At 33.9% G+C, this 24,194-nt stretch overlaps 2 protein-coding genes across 4 annotated transcripts; one reads left to right on the forward strand and one right to left on the reverse strand.

Annotated features, from left to right (window-relative positions):
- The first annotated feature begins 1,681 nt into the window (after positions 1-1,681).
- On the forward strand, positions 1,682-12,850 carry LOC147067172 (uncharacterized). 2 transcript variants are annotated; one of them, XM_085954453.1, is made up of 5 exons: positions 1,682-1,756; positions 3,894-3,993; positions 5,821-6,036; positions 10,073-10,241; positions 11,097-12,850. In XM_085954453.1, coding segments are annotated over exons 1-5 (1,230 nt in total). In that variant the 5' UTR covers positions 1,682-1,754; the 3' UTR covers positions 11,840-12,850. The 2 variants fall into 2 exon arrangements, with proteins under 2 accessions (XP_085810579.1, XP_085810578.1); XM_085954452.1 differs by having other exon boundaries at positions 1,682-1,996; positions 11,097-12,842.
- A 1,715-nt stretch (positions 12,851-14,565) lies between these two features.
- Positions 14,566-20,748, reverse strand: Fib (rRNA 2'-O-methyltransferase fibrillarin). Of its 2 annotated transcripts, none has more exons than XM_085954455.1 (8): positions 20,639-20,748; positions 18,651-18,821; positions 18,176-18,272; positions 17,583-17,685; positions 17,202-17,372; positions 16,132-16,253; positions 15,747-15,870; positions 14,566-15,554 (listed from the first exon to the last, which is right to left on the reverse strand). In XM_085954455.1, the coding sequence occupies exons 1-8, from the start codon at positions 20,649-20,651 to the stop codon at positions 15,384-15,386; spliced, it is 972 nt and encodes a 323-aa protein (XP_085810581.1). In that variant the 5' UTR covers positions 20,652-20,748; the 3' UTR covers positions 14,566-15,383. The 2 variants fall into 2 exon arrangements, with proteins under 2 accessions (XP_085810581.1, XP_085810580.1); XM_085954454.1 differs by lacking the exon at positions 20,639-20,748 and adding an exon at positions 19,874-19,934.
- Positions 20,749-24,194: the final 3,446 nt, after the last annotated feature.

Here is a 24,194-nt window from a genome sequence, read left to right on the forward strand (position 1 = left end):
AAAAAGAAAACGAAACTATGTTTTCATTTCCAAGAGTAGAAGACATTTACGAAGTCAAAGAAGAGGATGTCATCTGCATATTGCCTTAACCATCAACTGGACGAAGAGGCGAAATAATTTTCAAAACAAAAATCTCTGGTTACAATATTCAGTAGGTACCTAGTCATGCAATTTCAAATATTGCAATTCGAAATAATCAAGTTAGAATAAATAGTTTTGTAAGTAAGCACTTAACTTGAATTGTAAGTACAGTAAAAACGAAAGAATCATTCGAGAATGAGACCCAAAACGTTACTAGAGATTTTTTAATGTTTTTGTGTATTAATTATTATTTTTTCTTTTATATCTTACTCTATATTTGTATCCGCATTTTATTTTTGCTGACTGTTATTTAATTTTGTAATAATACGAAAATAATCATGTATGGTAAATTAAATTTCATCAACTGCTTGTTAATGCTCACTGTTTCGAGCTAAAAAATTATGTTTTACCCTGTTAATTCTTGGTGAACCTATTATAACATTTCAAATTTAACTCATTCTTTCGTACACTTATTCTCACGCCGCACACAATCGACAAACCTCTTTAACGTTTTGATTTTATTGTAAGTGCTTACGTCTTTGTCATGTAAGTACTGAAGTTAGGCTTACTCTGCATTCCTGTATTGTATACTTTGTATTTGTGCTCTTTCGAGGCGAATAAAATTATAAGTTAATCTTCAAAAGCCCTTGATTGATTTACCTACCAATCCTGTTGCTGAGATAACCACATTAATTAATTAAGTACCTACCTAATAAAAAACGTCATTTTTGTTTCGGGACATCACTAGCTCTACATACATTAGTATGACACACTTACCCCAAAAAAAATGATAAAGATCATTTTTGTTGAAAATCTATACAAAAGTTTTAATTTAAGAATCAATATCCATTAAATGATATATTACCTTTCTATGCATGTAATACGTTATGGTTTTGAAGAACTTTTGAAATAATGGTGAATTTAGTTACACTTACCCCAATATTGGGGTAAGTGTAACAAACTGACTAGTAATCAAAAAATATTAAAATGTCGTATTATAGTAAGATATACAGTGGGTTCCTTCTGTACATATTAATTGTAATGATATTGTAGATCATATGGTAAAGTTTTCAACTGTTTCAAACATACCTATTCATCATGAACCAGGTTGAAATTCATCTCATTAAATTCTATGTCACACTTACCCCGACTCACCTTATATTATTTTAAATATTGAATTTGCCAAAACCTGATATGTTCTTTAAAGTGATTTTTAAGAAAAACTGTGACATTTAACTAAAAATGCATATAATTGATTAAAACTCAATTAATTTCTTCATAATATTTCATTAACTTTCCTTCATAATTAATTTAACAGTATTTATCACCAGACACACAACATTCAAATTGCTCCCCTGAAAAATAGGTAAAACGAACATAATATCTGCTTCTGCCAAATAGCCACAGATTTACAATGAGTGATGTATGATTTTTGTTTTGTGAAACAAACTATTTTATGTGATTTCAAAGATGTTTTTTTTTTGTGAATTTTGATTATTGCAATGTGCGATTAATTCCTACCCTTTGTTTATTTTACAATAATGGATACATGCACATGGAATTTAAATGTATGGCAACCAAGCAAACATAAAAGTAATCCATAGAGAATTTAACTAACTAGCTTTTTGACGGCTGTTTGTGATGTGTCGGTTTTGAACTCATTTCTTCATTTAATGCAAGCTATTTGCTTCATATTTCGTAATATATTTATTACAAATTATATTGGCATACTTGTTACCGCCCATTTAATTATTAATATACAGTATTTATAGCCTTCACTATATAGTAATTCAATAGAAAGTCGTCGGCGTATTTCACAAGTTATCATTTAACGTCATAAAATTGTTGATAATTTTATTACAAGTTGTCACTCATAATCGATTTCATATTTATGTATAATGGAACGAATGAATAGGTAAATTGCTGTTAACTGTAATCGTGTATGATATATTCAATAAAGTGTTATAAAGAAACTAAAATGCCAGTTGCCGAAACAAAAGATTATTCGTTTTACTTAAATATATTGGCAAACTTGTATTATTTGAAAAGAAGTTTGTTATTTTTCCTCATATTTAAAAGTACTCTATTACGCACTGTTCTATAAATTTATTCTAATATCTGCAAATATGTTGAATGCTCTAAAACAGGGATGGCATCTTTGGCCAGGTCTTCTGGTGGTGTAATTTTATCCAAGGGGTGTTGGGGATAGACGTCCAAAAACATTGTACCTATACAAAACATAATATTATTTTATACCACATAATAACATTGATGTCAGAGTTTGATAGCCATTCGTAGTAGCCATAAATTGACAAATGATAAATGAAGTAGGGAGTAAGATCGTGTTAACGCGCATGTTTGAACATGTACCTAACCGATTTTTTTTAAACGGTACATGTTCAAACACGCGTTACCATGATCTTACTCCCTAATTCATTTATCGTTTGTCAATTTATGGCTACGGCCGTATGTTGTAGTTTAACCACTGGGAAATGCCAATAGAAATGGCGTATTTCAAAAAATACTACCTTATTCTTAGGTCAATAATTATTATAAAGCAATCATTATTCGTAGGATATTTATCACATTTGAATGGTAAAGACATAGCTTATAATCAGTATCTTTAGAATTATCTTCAAATGTGTTAATCATGCCCATTTTTTGAATAATAAAATGCCTAATTATGTCAAATTTGGGATCACAAAGATGATATAATATAATTTTTTATCGTAAATATGTCACTATATAATGTGAACATTAATTTTACTAATGGCTTTGAAAATGCGTTTAAAAATTAATAAACCTAAAAAATCTTAACACCACTGCACATGGATGTACTGAAATATGACTATATTCTAAAACATTAGAGTGAGAGGTTTAAAAGAATACTATTTTATGTAATAAAAATGCTTTATGCAGTCAAATGTTTAAAATAAATGTAAGCCGGCTCGCACATCACAACTCGCCTCGTGTGCCTTACCGCCATAAATCAAAGCTTCCGAGAACAGGCGGCCAGTGTTGCATGACACAACCTCGCACATCTATCAAGCGACAGTCGCGCGTAGCCTTCGAAACGTATTGATATTTCAATGCGGCGATCGGCGAGCCGGTATAGGAATGACCAATTCGCATGTGTTTCTTTGTGACTTCGACCCTCCGACTCGGAGCCCGAGAAGGATGCAACATGTCGAATGCAACAGCCAGATGTTTTTTTCAGACGAAACAGTTGCATTCGGTCGATCTGCGAAGCTCCATTTGGCAACACGTGTTATGTTGTTTCGTTAAATAACGATGATGTCACATCGACGTATTCGACACGTTTTTAGGCGAGACGAGTTCCAATGTGCGCGCCTCGTAAAGGATAATAAGGCTTCAAAATTATATAAATAGATTATCTACAACGTTTAAGGAATGTCTAGGATTATGCTCTGAAAATACCATAAAAGCTCCATTTTGCCCTACGCTGAGCATGTGGGCCCTTAAGGAAACAGTTGCATTTTGATTACAAAAATATGTTTAAAAATAGAATAGTGAAAAGTTATTGTAACCAGCAAAGTTGCCATATATAAATAATAATAATATAGTTAAGCCTAACAAGATAGAAAGTAAGAAGAACATAAATATAAAGAATATGACATAGTTATAATGACATTGAGCGAGAGAAAAGAGCAGTCTCATATAATAACAGTAACGATAATTTAAATTACCTTATGTAATTCGTGTGCAGTAGATGAAATTGCAAATTTTAGATCAAGTTTATATTTTAAATTAGGTTTTTTTAGGAAATAATTGTTTCTTAATCCATTCAATAGGTCTCCATTGAAAAGAATTGTTCAAGAATCAACCAACTTTGAAGAAGATGACTATGAGCCCGCAGACATTGATGTGTTCCCACCAAAAAGAAGTATTCAGGTTGGAAAACCTGAGAATTTCATTATTTTTTCCCTTGCAAGCTTTGATATTATATCTATGGGGGTACACTGTTCCATACAATATTTAATGCCTCCCTTCACATCGAGCCTATAAAAAATTTTGACTTCCTTTGATGTGTGTAGAAACACTGACACAGTGTCAAAATACGGTCATCATTTAATGGTCATGGACCCGCACAACACGTATGTTGCTGTCTACATGATGGTGACCGCATACATTTAGCTAGCATGAGCGAACTTTAAGGGAGCCATAATAAAAAAATTGGTATATTTCCAGAATACGTTACGGACATCTGACAAAAATATTAAGAATCGCACTTATTGCATTGTAGGTAGAATTTTGTTTTAAGTACTTAATACAATATGTATTTATAAGAATTCTCTTTAAAAATATCCCATATTTAATTTTTTTTTTTTGTTTTAATAGAAAAATAAACAGAAAAAATATAATTTAAAGAAACAATTGATGTTAATAAATTAGCATATGTATTAGCATTGTCCCTTATTACAATGCAGCGGGTCTATTCTATACAAAAGGCGACTATCGACCGCTAAAGTGCTCACGTGATAATGTGTTAGTATTTGTTACATACATTTTATATTGAAATATTATAATTGTAATTGTATTGTAATCAGTTAATCAGTCGAAACTGTCTCTCTATCGCTCATGCTCTAAATTTTAGCACAGGCAGGGGGAATGCCGTTAAAATATATAATTTATTGCAACAATTAATACCGGCTAATTATAATTGTTACAATATGTGTTAATAATTTAATACAAACATACCCTAAGTAGTTAGCGGTTTTAGCGGACGAAAGCAGCCTTTTGTATAGAATAGACCCGCAGGTATGACTAACAAAGTTTAGTATGCACTATATATGTGGGATCTTAATAGCTTACCTCCACCCTTCGCCACTGGCAGGTAGAATTTATGTTTCCATCACTTTTACCTGTATTTGTCTGTTTATTACGAAAGAATAATTTTTTTATGGAATGATTCTGGCAGATTAAAATTTTGTAGTCATTTTATTTTTCACACACTTCGCCCATATAATACATCAAGTCAAAGAATAGATGGGGTTCTCAAATTCAACGTGTACAATTTTTCTTTTCATGTAACTCTCATTTTGATATATTATATTGTTCAAGTACATGGGCTCACCTAATGCCTGTTGGGCAATTAATGTTTTTTTTCTGACCATGTCCGATCCTAATAAGATCATATTATGTGCCTCCACAGAGTGGAGGTTTGTATTAACAGATTTTGTTTTTGCGAGAAATGGATGTCAGCCACTCGCTCAACCTATTAGGTCCATACTCTGACATATACACAAATTGAAAAAACATGTGTCCTTGTCAGGCCTAGGATTCGAACCTGGGACCCACGACGCTATAGACCGACGCTTAAGCTTATATTAGTCGGTTTCGAATGACTTAACTCCCTGTATCAATTGCAAACTGAGAATACAGACTTTACAACGTGGAGATATATCGACAGATATTTTACCAGAGATCGCTAATTTTCATTTTATGTCTCAGTCGGGACGAGAAGATCAACACTACGCATTCTAGATAATTAATTATACCATATGATGCACCCGCAATGGACAAATGGTAGCGTCCGCAACTGAAGCCGTGGGTCGCGAATAGGCTGACTAAACATCCATTTCTCATAAAAAAAAGTCTTTGGGATGAGGTGGAACAATATCCACATTGAACCCGTGTGTACCCGAGTTAAATTTCTTCCGTTTTTACAAATCCAAAATAAACTAATTGTCATACCATAATACAAAAAAAAATCTGCAGGTAATCACCGAGATTCCCATCGAGTTTGAATCATGCGGTGAAGATAATATGCACATTAGCAAAGAGAAGCACATTCTCCCGGATAGAAATGATGATGATGACAGTGACGATGAAGAGTATGACGATCCTAATGATAGAGACTGGACAGGCTCACCGGTGCGCTCTGTCATCTTAAGGAAGCCCATTACACCTATAGTCAATCGTAGACCTTATCAGGTATGCACAATTTATATTATTTTTCAGCATTTGTCAAATAACAGCAATCTACCCATCTCAATGTGAATTGTTGGTGATGACACTTTGTACGGTTGGCAATGCTGACAAGATATAACACTTGTTTTTGTTAAGCTTACTGCATTTACTATTTTCACGTGTGAAGCGATGTAATCTTAATTAATCATCATAGCTAATTAACCCATTGGAGACAGACAGAAATGGATAAAAAAGTGGATCAACAGCCAGATTAATTTTTTTAGTAAATTTAACAAGAGTTTACTTGTTCGTCGTGTCAGGTCTTCAATAGCTACAATGTGTCGCTCCAGAGTTGGCGTAGGCAACACCATTTTCCCCGGCTTGCAGGATCTCATCGAAATTGCAGCTTACTGGGCAAGCCTTGCAAGAAAAAAGATGCTCCATGTTTTTCATTTCACCGGACTTGCAGGTTTGGTCATCTGAGAATCCCCACTCACTATGTTGTCTCGAGTGCACCCTACCATGATTCTCAGTCTGTTTAGGTCTTTCCATGTATGGTACGCGAGACTGGCTCCAGGTGGGAGATGCTCTGATAGCTTTACCCAATTTTCGAGACTCTCAGAGGCAAGGTTTGCCTCCCATGCGGATAATCTATCTTCTTTGGGTGGTACGGTCAGAGATATGGTTGTCGCCATAAAGCTTCTTCTGGATTTTAACCTTGTTTTGCACATTTGATACCCATGCATGACGTGTCGCGGGTCCCTCTCTTGGGCTGCCTTTTCAACTTGAGCTGCAGTTTCGTGTCGGATTGGGGCGGGGGGCGATTCCTGAAAGCACGCGAACTTTGGTGACAACCGTGGGTCTCAAGCACCCCGTCACGATCCGGCAGGTTTTGTTCAGCTCAGTGTCCACATGTCTCGTGTGCGCAGACTTGTGTTATACCGGACAAGCGTACTCGGCCACCGAGTTGTGGCCACCATAGTGCAAGGGCTGAGACCCTGAATGTATGTGGTTGAGCTCAGTTGAGTTTACTAAAACTGCTATAGATCTACCATCGTAAGTTGGCGGCCGGTCGAATTTGAAACTAAAATTGTCTATCGAGGATAAATTTGTCACAAACGCCATTTAATTTTACAACATGTTTCTCGAATTATGGATTGCGCTTGCGTTTATCTAACTCTCATGGCGTCAAAATATAAAAAAACACATTATATTTAGTGTTGATACATAAAATATACTTACTTACAAAATATAAAAAAAAGATCAACAAGTAAAAAAAGCTTTATCCTTCTAAATAAGAAATGTACCTTATACATAATTTTATATTTGATATAGTATTTTATAATCAAACGTGTGTTTGTTGCTAATTTAAGTATGCTGATTTTCTTGCTCGCAAGATTTTTATTGTTTGTACATTTGTAAATATAAAAAGAGCATTTTAGATTATTAATAAACGAATATGACCTTATAATATTTGACATTATTCGATAGCTACTTAGCACCAATTAATTTGTAAGTATTTAAAGTAAGCTATATTTTAATATAATCAACAACCAATTATAATGTCTCCACGAAAAAATGAATGCAGACAAAGTGCAATCTAAAAATAACTCAGTAGCGTTTACTGATTGGACGTTATGACAAATTTATTCCAGACTGAGTCAAATGTTTACATTGTCAAACGTCAGCGTGCAGAATTCGGGATATATATTTTATTATTGAAAATACAGAAGAAATAAGTATAGTGCATAATGGCAAGTAGTTCTAAAACAGTTTGTGGGAATGCCAGAGACATCATTCTAAAAGTATTGCAGTTCTGCGATGACGAGAAAAGACAAAAGGGATTGATTATTCCTATTGATAACGCGATACAACGGGTAGCGGCCATGACAGACAGAGTTTTATTTTCAGTGTTACCAAGTTGCATTTATATTACAACGCAAGTAATTTCTTCTGTTTTTTTAGTTTTGTTCAAAGTTATGATATAAAAAAATATTAATGTCGGATAGCAATATAAATAAATACTTACTTATTATTTGTGAATGTAAACGGAGTTACAAAATTTAGTATATTAATTAAACTGACATTTACAAGTTCGAATTCCATAATAACGCCTCGTCAGAATTATCGACATGTATCCACAGGAGATTACCACGATTCCATGAATGCTGACGATTTTAAAAAATGGGTAATAGAAAGACTTTTACCCAATTTACCCAAAAACTCAATCGTAGTAGGGGATAATGCATCTTACCATTCGGTGCAGCAGGATAAATGTCCAACAATGGGTAATCGCATAGGTGAAATGAAGAATTGGCTTCTTGAACGTAGAATTCCAGTTGACGAAATGCGAAAAAGCCAACTTTATGAATTAATGTTATCCCACAAAGGTCCAAAGAGATACGTCATTGACGAACCGCTTGCCTGTCATGGTCACACGGTAGTAAGACTCCCACCATATCACTGTGACCTTAATCCGATAGAATTAATCTGGGCCACAATGAAACGGAGGGTTGCTCAAAAAAATGTAGGACAATTGAATAGCAATATATGTGGATTAACGGAAACAGCCTTTGAAAGTATTACCACAGAAGAATGGCAAAATGTGTGTAAGCATGTCATAAAATTGGAAGAGCAATATTACGCCAGAGATGCTATTATGGATACAGAAATGGATGGTTTTATTTTTACCGTAAACGGTCCTGAGAGTGACACAGAATCGGATGATAGTCTATCTGGAATTGAACCATTATAATAGTAGTTATATAATTTCTACATTGTTTGTGTAATTTATAGTTTGTTATCGTGTTTTATTTAAAATTCCATTGATTTTGATACTATTTTACTGTCTTTAGAGTGAATTTAATTTATTTTCGCCTTTTTTATTATATTTTTTCCATGACTAAAATATACACAATACTACTTTATATTTTACAATTTATGATTTTTCCAACTATGCATTTCTTCCTCATGGTTATAAAGAAAGTAACGCGTTTTTATTTTGATTGTGTTTATTTTTTATTTTAATATTTTTGTACATAAATCTACTACCAATAAAAATGTATAAATAACCATTTTTTTGTTAGTTATGGCAACATTCTCAATGTCATACTAGCGCCCTCGCTGAAACGCCAATTTATGATGGTAGATCTATACAACTTTTATTTTATATTAGTAATTAATTTAAATCTTTTATTAAAAACTCGTGTAGATATTGAAACATTTCAATTTAAACTCATCTTTTTTAATGTGTAGGTAAAGTTGTAAGGTTTTAAGACACTGATTGTCCAGAATCACTCGGACAAGAGTAGCGCCGATTGCATCCAATGAGTTAATGCGTATTTCAGGCAGCATACCTCAATATGAATATTTCTTAATTAATTTTTGACATTCTATTGCTGTCACAATTTGTCATGGTTATTTTATTTTGAGAAAATCTAGCAATTTTTTTCTGCCCTTATTCTAACTTATTCTTTAACCTTATCTTTTATGTACAGTTGGCAATACTGCTCCGTACCTCAAATAAGTTGATGATCCGCCCTTGGATCAGCTGCCGATATATGAGGCATACACTATTTAAATTTAAGACTTCATTAAATCATATTATAGTAATTTCACTTGCCGAGAGATTTTTCTTACTCGCCGGGTGAATGCGGAAATTTCAAAGGCCAATGAGGATTGTTTCTATGGTCGTTACGTGTCGATCTAACATAAAATAGCTGTGGCATTGGTGGTGTATTAATGATGGCTTAATCATTAGCTCATCTTTGAGGTGTCTCATAATCGTATCGATTCTTGTTTGTCAGGACCTCATAACAGGATTGTGACCCGGATGATTTGGCTGTCTGCTTGGCTCCATCCCTCTCAGCACGCAGGGCCAGTGTCATTTGAAACACTGGCATTCTTGATCGGTCCCTCCATTTGGAGGATCCAGAAAGATTTTCACCCCCTCTCTATTATTTAGTCTCTAAGATAAAATTAGTTCTTTTTAAAACATTTCATTTATTCTGTGTTCAAATATTGATGATTTATGATAAAATTATTGGAATATAAAATTTAGGCTCGAGCACCGAAAGTCATAACAAATAACCTGCCGGAGATCGTGTCGGTTCACTCACAAGGCAATACAATCCAAGCAGTAGACCCTCTCGCTATAGAACCAACCGAACCTACCAAAACGGTTGTAGATCTTAGACGAGTCGTAGAGAATCCTGCCAAGAAACCAACCAGTAAGTACCTAACAATGCTGTAATTATAAAAAATTAAAAAAAGATATTCATATTATAACTAATACTATTAACGCCCACAATGGACGAGCGACTTATAATATTGTGGGTCCCAGGTTCTAATCCTGGGTCTGGCAAATACACATTTTGTTTGTGTTTACAGTCACAGTATGGAGCTAATAGGTTGAGCAAGTGGCTAAAACATCCATTTCCTGTAAAAACAAAAATTTGTTCATATCTCTACTCTGTGGAGGCTCATAATAATATGATCTTATTAGGATCGGACATGGTCTAATAATAATAAATTAATAAGTCGTTTGCGTCTTAATATTATGTTGTACCAAACGTTCATGTTTTATGAAACATGATTATGATAATAAATTATAATAAATTTTAAGCATGAAAATCAATATTATCAGAAACAATGATTTGTGTTTTTGAGTTAGTTTTCAAAATGAAAATGCCAATTCACACGCTCGAAAACACTAATTAGGTACTTAGATACTTAACTAGTGTCACAAACGTAATCCGATCCCACCGGCATGGGTCTAGTTAACTGCCCGGCCAGATTTTATTGCTTAGGGTCGAAAATTTTGTTTTTAAACGATCGACACATTAACAGTTTTACTCGGTATACCCGAGAAGTAGCTCCTTATAAAAGTGAATAAATAAATAAAAAAATGTATGGAGAAAATAATAAACTAAAATGTCACCGAATGTGTTTCCTCATTACATTCGAGATTTCGCTATTTCCGTGATCGTAATAACCAAATTCGACTGTATAGAAAATTTTATGAAACTGAATTTTGATGTCAAAATTTCAATATTGATCCAAATATCTATTACGTTTTGTTACAGTAAACAGATTTCCCTGCGGTTATTGCGACACTGTCTTCACTGATTCAAGCTTTTTAGAGCGCCATCACAAGCGTTGTAAAGCCAAACGAGCGCACGATTCTGCTAAAAACCCAGGAACCTCGCAGCTAATTATCCCTTCCCAACTCGTCAACATAACCGAGCAACAGAACAATAGAAATACGGCCCAGAGTCGAAGAAAATCGTACAACTGTCCGCAGTGCAGTTTCTCAACCAAGAATCCTGACCATTTAAAATACCATATGCCGAAACACTCCAATGATAAACCTTTTTCATGCAACGAATGCGATTATACGTGCCGCGAGTCAGGCTATTTAGATATGCACAAAAAAGTGGCACATGCTAAAAGCGAAGACCCGCCGCAACAAGAAGATACGGCTTCGCAGAAGGACAATGGAAGTGACCCGGTGCCCGTTGAACAAATTAAAATAGATCCCTCGCAGCTCTTCTCTTGCGACCAATGCAGCTACACCAGCGTTCGCAGCGGGTACCTCAGCATGCACAAGCGAATTCATTCGAGAGGTGAACCCCTAGTCTGTGATGATTGCGGATACAAATGTTCCAGAATATCCTACTTTAGAAAGCATCGGTTGACACATGCCGGGGAAATCCCTATTTTGTGTGACAAGTGCGACTTCACGTGCACCCGCCTCGGCCGGATGGAGGCACATAAATTGACTCACGAACCACAGGAGCTGACCATTGAATACAGCCCCCATGATTAGCGATCATCAACATAATAACTGCATAAATATGCATTGTAGATAGACAAACATGGCATTATCTCTTTGATACTATTTTACAGAAGAGCAAAAATAATATACTTTGCATATAGTATCAATTTTAATGTGAATAAGGCACATCTTTACTTTGCTAAGATTCAGTAGATGGTACGGCTGCAGTTGTATACTTTCTCCGGAGAAAAAAATCTTAGAACTTGCGCAGAGCTTTCTATCCATACAGAAGAAACTATTCAACTCAATTTATAGCTGTCTAGGAGCCCCAAGTCATAAGCAAATTTTTCCAGTTCAACACTCGCATCCTGGACTGTTCTTCTATACAGTAGGGTATCATGGCATCATACAAAGACTCTGAAGAGCTGATTTCATGAACGGATACTTGGGATCGATACTGGGTGTGTTTTAATTTTATCAGCGCTGAATGAGGAAATAAGAAAGCAGGCCACGTCACCATGTGAAGATGCTACTTTGAAGGCTCAGAAGTAGAAAGAAAAGAAAAGAATGCAACGATAACTGCAACAAATTGCCGTCACTGTGCAGAGATAATTTGAAAGGGTGTATGTAACAAATCTTTCATAACAAAATTATATATGTATAGAAGAATTTAGTACAAAAAGTAAGCCTGTATTAATAATCATTACTTTTTTAATAATCATATTGTAAGGAATATCAGAGATCACATAGCGACAAATTTTATAGTAAGTATGTATTGTCATTTACAAAAAATCAAGACCATGAAAAAGTAAAAAATTAAATATTTTCAAAAACAAATACGTACTAGAGTCTCACTTTCTTTCTACATAATATTATATAGAAAATAATATTTGACTGAATGCTTTTATAATAGCCCTCAAAATAAACTTTTTGATTGATTATGTTAATTTTCTTTTGAATTATTAGAGTATGCATAATACAGTAATGTAAATTAATATTTAAAAATATATGTATGTATAAAAAAATATACACAATTAAAATCTGAATTTGTCTTCATAGATGAAACTAGACTTTTTATTCATTTGGTCACTCACTATCAGCTGACGTGCCCGAAGATTCATATTTTAAGAGTTAGCTGGGCAGGATTTTAAACCCAAATTATTTACTGCAGAAGAGAAGTGGGGTTGCAGGAAGATTTGTGCCATAGAATATAGATTGATCATGCCACTTGGCCATGGGCAAGCGGACACACAAAATTCATGGTCTGGTCAATACATAACTGGAAGCGTATCAATTTTTCATGGCACAAGACAAGACAGTAGAGGTTATACTATTTCAAGACATTAAAGCTTATGCAATGTGGAGCTTATTATCGCGCTGCGAAGTCCACCATGTCTGTTCTTGTCAATGATGAGGACGCCTCATAGAGAATTAACCACATGAACCCAGTAGACCCATTAAAAAAATGATATGTTAAAGTTAGTGATATGCATAACCTTCGCAAACATCAATATGGCAGCAAAGCTGTTGCGGGAACCTAATACTTTCTCTGGACATTTCTGACTGTTCTTACGCTTATGACAGTGGTGCCCAGCCTTTGTTCTATCTCGAGCAAATTAAGAATTTAAAAATTATAGGCGTCCTTGTTTTGAAAAAATCAAAATAAGTAAAAGAAAATAGCAAAATTGCATATGTCTGTTGATTCATCACATTGTAAACTTTTTTCTAAATCTTTTTTTCTCTGTAATTTGATATTTTCAGACATTGCTGAATTCCTTGATAATCAAAATAGCTGAAATAATTTCCTTCTTATTTTTTAATTCTTGAAACAATGTTTCTAATGCAGCCAAGCATTGCTTCTTTAATTATTGTTGCCGTCAATTTTGCCGATTTTTGACATACACTGCACGCTTAATACATAATCTGAATACGCGAGCCACAATCAAACGGTACGGGTTGGGCACCGCTGGCTTACGATATCAGCTCCAGCTGTCGAGTCAATATTGGAAAACTTAGATTCACTGATAATTCAGTCGTCAAGTCCATCAACCTGTTGTAAAATAGCAATTGTATTTTATCCTTGAGATATGGTACCGTACACACAACATACCTATCACAAAATCATGACTATACCTAACCAATATTTTTTCTTCCTGATCCGTGCCACGGATCAATTAACTCGCCAAAGCATGTATGTCGCGTCAGGCCACGGACGAATATATTCGCGGGTTCTTGTAAATGTCATAACTTCTGAATAAACATTCTGTGTATATTTTCTAAACAATATTTATCATTTTAGTGTGAAAATATTCACAGTAAACTTGATAAACATGTTGTGTTGGTAAGTTTTCACAAATATTTATCATTCCCTTCCTATTTCATATTTTTTAAAGGATTTATTTTATTCCGGAAATAGGTGGCCTACAAGTGTCCACCTAGTAAAAATTGGCTGGCAGTGATGAGGTTAATATGACATCCTCTGGAGTTTGATAAAATTGTACTTTTGGTGAAACTTACTATTATGTGTATATTAGCATGAGCAAATACTGCCATTTGACTTCAGCAATTTATTAACCAAACCTATGTGACATTATGTACTGTATACAATATTTTCTGGGAATATCGCATCCATCAAGATGTATTTGTGATGTGTTTACGTACACTTATACGCTTTCACAAATGCCTAATTATGTATTATTTTTAATGTTATATTTTTTTTTATTGGTAATGTGTAATGAAATTTCTTATGTGGGGTGTATTCAATTAAAAGCCAATAATAATTCATTCCATTCAATCTTTTATTTTTGATATTAAATAGTATCAATCTCCTTTCCATCCATTTCTCTTAAACCTAAAGTCTTAACATTCTAAATAAAAACAGGAATAATTACTATTAACAAAACATCTCGCAGCTTATATAGCTAAATTAATGTCAATAAAAAAAAATTCTAAATAATTGAAATAGGAAAGAAACTAAACTGAAATCAAAATGAACTTTTATATCAACCAGTTTGTCAATTAATTTAGAGTTTATACAAAAATAGATCATCTCAAACAAAACCTATCCTTCTAATCTTTATACATTCAATCCGTAACACACCATTAAAGTTTCACATCATAATTATTATTAAATGAAGATTTGTTTCGAGTCGAAAATAATAATATAAACAACTACGTACAATGTTCCATTGTACTTTGACTGTAAATGCTTTAGAGTAGAATCTTAACAAATGAGTAATCAAAAAAAGTCTTGATGCATCATTTACACCCAGATTATATTGAAATCTTGATTAGTAAGTACTCATTTGTCCATCATTAAGAAACAAGTATGGGCACACTCAAGATTGCAGATAAGTAAACATTCTCCACAACTTAAAACTGAGCTACACTTAATATTCTCCACTAGACTTGATACTGCCCCCCTAAATAAAATAATAGAAGTTCGGAAATGCAGACTGACCTCTTTCCAAAAGATTTGACACTCAAATAATATATCTAATGTCATACTTAGGAGGGCAGAGTACAAAAAATCATATTGCTATGTTTGTAATAACAAAATATACTGTCTCTTTCAACTGTCTTTGAAATTTTATCACTAGGCGCTCGCTTTCGCAGGCGGTCTGAACACTCCAACGACCACAGCGTGGTCTCTCTCGTACGGCTCTAACGTAATCTGTTCTTGAGGTTTTAGTTTATCAGCTTGAAGTTTCTTTACTTCAGCTGCGAATACTGCCTCCGGTTGCGCCGTTGAGTCGATACAAGAAGCCTATAAGAAAGAATTTATATTAGACATGTTTTGATTTCAATTAAATATAAAAGATTAATGAAATTAAATATTACATCAGAATTGGGTAGTGGTATATATAGTCGTCAAGATAAATTCAGGAGCATGGTATGGTTTTCATCATAATATAAAGCTTTTTATAACATGTAAACTCTCGACTTTTATTATAATTACCTTAATTGAAATAACAAAGTGACCGCCATTCTTCAAGAAGTATTGAGCATTGAGGATTACAATACGAGCCTGATCAGGTTGGGCGACATCAGCGAATATCGTATCCACCATGCCAACCAACATTCTGGAAAATAAAATAAACACATTAAAAACCTGGTCGAACATAATATATGTCGATAGGATCCAATAATAATTATTACATTCAACGTAATATAATATGATTTCTCTTATCAGAATTGGGTAGTGGTATATATAGTCATCAAAACTAATCAGGAGCATGGTTAGGTATTCATCATTTGAGAGAAACGATACAAAAACTCATTTTAAAAGTTTTTATTAACATATGGACATGATGTATATAATGAAGAAGAAAAGACAAACTAACCTGTATTTGTGGGGATGTCGGGCATCTTCAATGATGGGAATAATATTTGTTCTCTTCTTTGCAACGTTTATCAGATCTCGGCCAGATCTGTGGGAGAATTCTACCGCATACACCAGACCCTCCTGAGGACAAGTGAAAGAAAAAGTTTGTCAATTTAAAGGCTATAAAATAGAAAAAATACGAATATGAATATAAATTCTTGGATCAGAATTGGGTAGTGGTATATATAGTCATCATGACTAGTTCAGGAGCATGGTTTGTATTTCATCATAACAGTACTAGAATATTGGACCATTCGTATACTATTGAAGATGCGCGCAGAAGATCAAGCTCTAGTGGCATCTGTGGCTAAAGCGTATTAGTATTGTGTACTACACAACATAACCTATATGACTGTGAATCTCTTAGTCTTACGGTAAAGACTCTGTAGAATGTTTCTGGTATACTATCAGTAAATGCAAATGCACACAATCAATTGAGCGTTGAGACATTTAAATCAATTTGACAATATTTGATAAGAATGGAAAATACAGTGTTTGTTTCCAGAGAATTTAGGTAGTTTTTCATAATTTTATGTTGGCTATACTGGACCAAGCTGAGTTGTCATTACTATTTTTTTTTCTTCTCTTTGACACTACATAAACAGCCCATTAGGCACGATGACTATTGTAGTAGTAGTAAAAAAAGTAGTGGAATAGATGCAGTGAAATAATCACAAAACACGCAAGCTTTCAGAAAATCACATAGAAGTAGTGTGACCTCACCAGGAATTGAACAGCCCCCAGATAAGTAAACAATGCCTTACGCATTGGCCGTCCAAGTGCTTGAACAGTGTTAATTATTCAATTACAACACTTATTGCATACATTTTGCTTATGTTATACTGTACTAATTTATATAAAAGAATCATTTTGATCTCCTTTCAAAATCAATGATTTTGGGCTATTTTTCAAATATTTTTTCACAATACGGTACATCCAGTCAGCTATCAATACGTCAAAAGAACTATCATTTTATGGTTTCAACATCTATAAAATTAAATGCAAATAATAATAATTAACAGTACATACCGGTCCAACAATATCAGCAACGTGTGACACTGTTGTTCCTGATGCAGCGCCGAGGTATAAAACTCTGGATCCAGGTACGATGTGAATCATATCTACTCCGCCAAGAATTGCAGCAGCAAGTTTTGATCGGAACGGATTCCAAACTCTGTATTCAACCTTGTCACCTTCCGTCTAAAAGAAGTGAGAATCACCATGTTAATGAACAGTTAATAAAAAAATCGTATACTTACAAGAACTCTCCAAACATTAAGTTTGGTTTCATATCAGAATTGGGTAGTGGTATATATAGTCATCAAGAAAAATTCAGGAGCATGGTAAGATGTTCATCATTTGTGATGGAGATGCTATGAAAAGATTCAACAATAAACAGACGATACTAACCTCAACTGATATTCTTTTCTCTCCATATACTTCTGATCCGGGGACTAAATTTAATGTGACCAACGCGTCTTCCTTTCCTCTAGCTATAAAAACACCAGCATGCCTAAAAAAAATACAATGAATTATAAAAAATTGTCAAAAAAATAAAAAATGTTGATAATCAAAATGACATTCAGATATAAAAATTTTCCTCAATGCTTTTGCAATTCAGAAGAACGAAAGTAATTGTTTAACATCATATTAAATTAAGGCAACTTGGATAATGGTACTTCTTATCAAACTATAATACACAATATGGTCCATTTATCATTATCAGTGTTGAAAATCATCAGTTACATGTTCAATGCTGATAAAAACTCACTCAGACCAAAGCAAAATATTCATATTGGCGGCAAATGCAGCATTGTAGTCACAAGTCGCATATTTTAAACAAACAAATGTGATAAATTTCATTTGATTTACAAGTCACCGGGGAATGTACTTGGAGCTTGGTCAACAAAACTTAGTAAGACGGGAAATGTTAACAAGCCAATGTAAAATATTTGGGTTGGATCTTGTGAAAGTGCAATGTAGACATGCATTAAATAACTCACCTGTGTGGTTCAATTACAACTTGTTTTCCTCCTTTGAATCCCCCTGCACCGCCTCCTCTACCCCCTCCCCGGCCGCGGCCGCCACCACCCCCGCGACCTGAACAATAACAAATTAATTAATTTATATATGGGAAAAATTTTAGAATAGACACATAATATGGCAATATTACATCAGAAGAGTTTATTTCTCATTTCATGAAACTTTCAGGAGAACGAAAGTTGTAAACTATACATCATATTAGATTAATTCCTTGGATAAGAGTCTGGCAGGTTGCTTCCTGTCCTCCGGTGAATCACATGCCTGAATCTCGCAACTAGGTCAAGTCCAGTTATATTTTATAAATGACAAATAACCAATTCATTAAATGGTCATTCAGATTCGGGGACACTGTGGAGCTCCACACGATGAGTCTTTGAGAGAAAGTTATGATTTAATAAGTGGTTTATGGAACACGAGATTTATAAGATATTTTACCTCTGCCACCGAATCCACCCCTGCCGCCACCTCTATCTCCACCGAATCCTCCTCTATCTCCAAATCCTCCTCTTCCCCCGCCCCTGCCGCCAAAGCCTCCACGTCCTCCTCTATCTCCTCCGCCACCTCGTCCGCGAAATCCACCTCCGCCTCCGCCTCTGGGTGAGAAACCTGCAACGACACATTGATCATGGCAATGAAACTACCCTTCAAGCTGACATGGGCCTACCATAGACTAAATTAGTGTTGATCGCTACTTATGTACATGTCATAACTACTGTTCTGTTAATTCCTGATTTAACCTGTCATGAGTTGGTAATTTAGGTATTTAGAGTTAACAACGGTTTATGTATATATATATAAATATGTATGCTATAAAAAAAAACAAGGTCGTCTAATATATAATTATACATAAAGTACACAGAACTTAGCAGTGTACCTGATTTCAGAGGGCATTTCAAACTTCAAACTGCAATTACTCCATAACATGATTTACAGACTTTGATATTAACCCCACGATATAAACGACGTGAAATGATGGGAAAATGTAGCCAATGAGAGATTTTACAATCAAATCTTTATCACGCAAATAAAAAAAGAATAATATGGTAAAATTCCCAAATAATGCCACAACATAAATACACATCTATCATTGGAGGTGGCAGTATAATGAGAGTACTGAATTAACAGTGATGCCACCTTTTAGTATTTATTAGATACACTTTAATTATGTATCCAGTACATATTATGCCGATTCTCTTGATACATTTATGTGATTGGCTGCCTTACATCATGTTAGGAAAAATCAAATCCGACGTGCAGAAACTGTTAATTTAATTGTTTCAGAATTAGAAATAGCACTAATGATCAAATATTTAGTTTCATTTGTACTTAATTCAATTATAATAGATTACTTAATATAAATCTCAGATCCGTCACGTCCTGGTGTATGTTGGTAATGTATGTCACCAATTGAGAATGTATTGAAATATATTATACACTAAAGTATACATTATATATATTATACACTAAACATTAAGAAAGTGTTAGTTATTCTTGACACAATATGACATAATATTATGTACTACAGAAAATCAGTCTAGCTGTTGAAACTGTAAGTGTAAACCAAATAAACAATTCTTAAAAATCCAATGAGAATTTTATATAGAAACATATCAGGTAACATTTTGTAATTAAATCTATACCTATAGGTAGGTACCCACTTGAATATTTAAAATTTGACACATCAGCAAATTCAATTTTCCACATCAGAATTGGGTAGTGGTATATATAGTCATCATGACTAGTTCAGGAGCATGGTTTGGTATTCATCATTTGTGGAAAGTATTTTGTAGTGTTTATAATAGAGAAAACTTTTTCTTCGTGAAATTGGTAGCAATTCTGCCTGACAAATCAAATTAAACTTGTTTCTCAATTTAACCAATATCGAATTAATATATTCATAATGGGTAAATATAGAAGTAGGTTTACTTAGTAATTTACTATTATTTAATATACACGAATGAGCTGTTAAACATTGCCATGCGGTGACCAGAAAACTAGACAGAACGTAGTTAAACGGGGGAGAAAATATAAAATAACAAAAAAAGCTGGTCCAGGAATTTTGTTGAATATTTGACAATGGCAAAACAACGTATACAAGCGCTATACGATTCAGAAAATGTATTCACTGGGTATAACAAAACCTACATAACCTAAAAATGCGATTACTATAATATTTATATATTGCCGGCGTAAACGTGCGGTATTTGATCTAAATTCAAACACCTATCCAACAAACAAACATTTAAATAGATGATTCAAACAGTAATATAAACAGAAGTAATCGAAAAAACGTATAAATCCAAATAAATGTAATGAGGCCACGTGAATTTGCCGAGTTGACATTGATAGCAATTGTTGTATTTACATTAGTATCACATGTGAAAATTCACTAATACGAAGAAATTAATCGTCGAAGTATTTACCTGGTGGACCCATGGTTTCTTTTGTAGTATTGTAGACAGTAATCAAATTGACACAACAAAACGCGGCACGTCGTTCACTAAGCTACCATGACGCCCCCACGTGTTGAACTGGAAACTGGAAACAAACTCCTAACATACCGGATATGGTAGAAATAATAATATTGTATTGCCATATTATTTCTATATATTCACACTAAAGAGTTTTGCTACGTTAATGAAATAAAAATATATTTTCTTTAGTACAATATACACAATCATAAAGTATTTTAGCTCATGTAATTTATTTAAAACTCTTTGTAGAAAATTATATTGATTTTGTGAAAAACTACATACAACAATAAGGATTGTTTCAATTAATATACCTAATTATTAATCTTGTGATTTACAAAGTTAATATCATGAAATCTCAAAGAGATTAGAGGAGTCCAATCTCTTTGTGATATCTCTTGTTTTAATTTTTTGAGATAGTCGTGTTCCGTCATCAGCTGTTGTTTCTTATGGTATTATATTAATTATATTGTTTTATAAAAATCTTTTAGCATTCGGTTTTTTTTTTTTCAGTTATACGATAAATAAGAAGTGGCAGCACTGAGAAATAAATATTATTAGCGGCAAAATGATTAAATTTTAAATGTGGCGTAGATGGTAATGCTTTATTCAATATTATTATACTCTGTCACATTTAAAGAATTTGGAATGAAGAATTTCTTTGACACTTTGGCACAATTTACAACAAACACATTCTTTGTAACCAATAATATTATAGATAAGAAACAGTAGTGGTTTTATGTACGTAGGGATCCATGCCCTGACAAGTTTGGCCCGCAACCGAAAATGTATTACAAATATACCTAACGATAGTTATATTATATCGACAAGATTTCTTTACACTTTGATTGATTGTTTTGTACTTTGGTTGAGTTTTACATTCAGCTTATATAAACAATGTCCATTATTTATTTTCCTTTATCAGTTTCGCTCCCTTGCGGAGCATTTTGCTTCAACATAGTTAAGGTAATGTTAACATGTCTTTTTTGTGAGCAGTGGTTAGTAACCATTTTCCCAACGCACGAGTCTTTTCACTTGATAAAATAGGTGCCATAAATTTAAAAAAAGATAAAAATGATCTTTTCAGATGTAGGGATCGAACCCGCGCCCACAATCTGTATAAATACCATGTTACCGTAGAGACTAAGCTTACTATTAAATTAAAATACATTTTCATACATACAATACAATACATCAAATACTTACCGATTATAAATATTTAATAAATAAAAAATAATCAATTTTACTATTTTATTAGTTACCATATCGGTGAGTATATTATGAGTATTATGGCCATTATGGACAGCTATAGAATTGCAGGAAATTTTTTAATAGGTAGGTAGGTAGGTACGTTTATCAGAGAGCAAGAGAGTTGCGCTGGTTAAATAAATTAGGTATTGCAATGTTACGACATAAAATCCAGTAGACATTCCGATCCGACATCCGACATAACTTTGCAACTGCTAGTCAGCTAGTGTACCTACCTACGTAATATATTTGAATCCAAAAGCTGACGTTACCGAACAGTAATTAATTATTCAGAAATCACCACGATAATTTTGTATCCTTATAGCGCCTGTACACGTGCATGGATTTACTGGCAGTTATACTGTGTATTTTAAACTATCGTGATAATAACTGTTTACATGTAAAAGTGCTGACTGTCTCTCCATTCTCATTCTTCAAGACTTAAGAGTAAGCGAGACGCGATGCTGTCATTTTATGGTACTACTTGACAGGTCGTAAAAATCGATTAACTTCAAAATGAGTCTGTCCGTGATGTAGTTCGTTTTTTTGCTGGCAGGTTCGCCACTATCGTTCTACTCCTACTGCGCAGGCGACTGTCGCGTGAAAATTCAGAAGCTTCCGAACTTTTTTGGTTCGTGCATGCAATTTTGCAACGTGCATGACAATACATGTTTACACGAGCATTTTATTATTAATAATCGCGCCGATATTATTGATAATCGCCGCGATAATACGTACTGTCAGCAGTAAATCCATGCACGTGTAAATAGGGTATTAGTTGATAAAAAACATAGCTTAATCAGTGGTGCATTTAGTGACGTGGATTCCCGCCGCACTGACTGATTTTGAGGCCCCCTATGATAAAAAATGAACAATCTAATTTATTTTCCAAATCAATCCATGCATTCATACAATTTTTTACAACGTTTTTATTAGCTCGTATTCTTGTTTGTCCGGTAGTTGTTTGTCCAGTACAAATCTTGCAATCGATTTTTAACTAACTTCCCGACTAGCTAGACATTTGAAACTTTTAGAATTTATCAGAACACGATGCCAATGCATTCTTTTAATATTTTTAGACATCTTTAAGCAGAATTGATTTCATTTTCAGTTAATTCTGTTTTGTATGGAAAGTTATTTCAGAAAAATCCGTAAAAAGTAAAAGACTATTATTGGTTGCTAAGGGGGTGGTCCTAGCAACTAAATTATTAATATATACGTGCGTTACTATGGAAATCAAAAGAAATGTGAAAATGACATTTCCTTATTCTATATTTGTTTGTTTGTTTGTTTTTTATTTACTTCATATCAAGTACAAGTTTGAGCATATTATTGAGCATAATAATTCAACAGAACATTTAAAAACGTTGTATGGATTTTGTTATATTTTGGGTAATATAAATTTCCCATTCAGTTTGTGAGAAATATGCACTTTTTTTAGCAAATTTCAATATAATAACCGAGTGACAGGTTTTAACTCTTCGGAGGCCCCCTTTTAAATTTTCTCTCGAATCGGTTGCGTCACATAGCGTTAGGGAAACGCGCCTGTGAACTTAATAAATTATAATTCTCGTTGCGTTCACATTCAATAATTTAATGTACGATTTTAGAATGTCACCCCCCTTTCAATTTTACTTAAAAAATTTCTACGAATTCGTTAGGTACCTAGTATCTACTTATCTATTTTATTATTTATTTTCGACTGCCCTAAACAAATACACAAAATAAATCATGTAGGTACACCATGTACTGAAAATTAGAGTATTTCCAAGAAATCTACTCTCAAATAGTGATGGTTTTAGGTACGTACAAGACTGTGACGCTGACAGGTTTGTAGGCACCGGTATAAAAAAAACTTGTATGTGCGATAAACCGCGATTACAATATCTATGTTGTCAGGATTATTTATGCTTCAATTATTTTTTTAAGCTAAGATGTCGATAGAGACTTTATAATGCACCGACCGCATCGTCTGCTTCATGGAAAACTCTAACTACTCTCAAAAGTTGTAATATTTGTATTCGTTCTTCATTCGCCGCCCTTTATAATGTGTCGCCCCTGTGCAACGCATGACCTGCCTACACCCACGGGACGTCACTGTATGATTTAGAGGGGGGATAATGCAGTTTTTACATACCTTATCGAGCCACCAAAGGATCGACGGCCACTGAACTAATACTTATTGAACTTACAGATATCGTCGTGTCTATAAGGAAAAGTGTGTTGTTGAGTTTTTTTCATGTCGTCGAATTCGTATTAA

The sequence above is a fragment of the Rhyacophila brunnea genome, unplaced genomic scaffold (genome assembly GCF_057557595.1).
Source record: "Rhyacophila brunnea isolate RB1 unplaced genomic scaffold, BYU_Rbru_1.0 scaffold_4, whole genome shotgun sequence".
Lineage (NCBI taxonomy): Eukaryota > Metazoa > Arthropoda > Insecta > Trichoptera > Rhyacophilidae > Rhyacophila > Rhyacophila brunnea.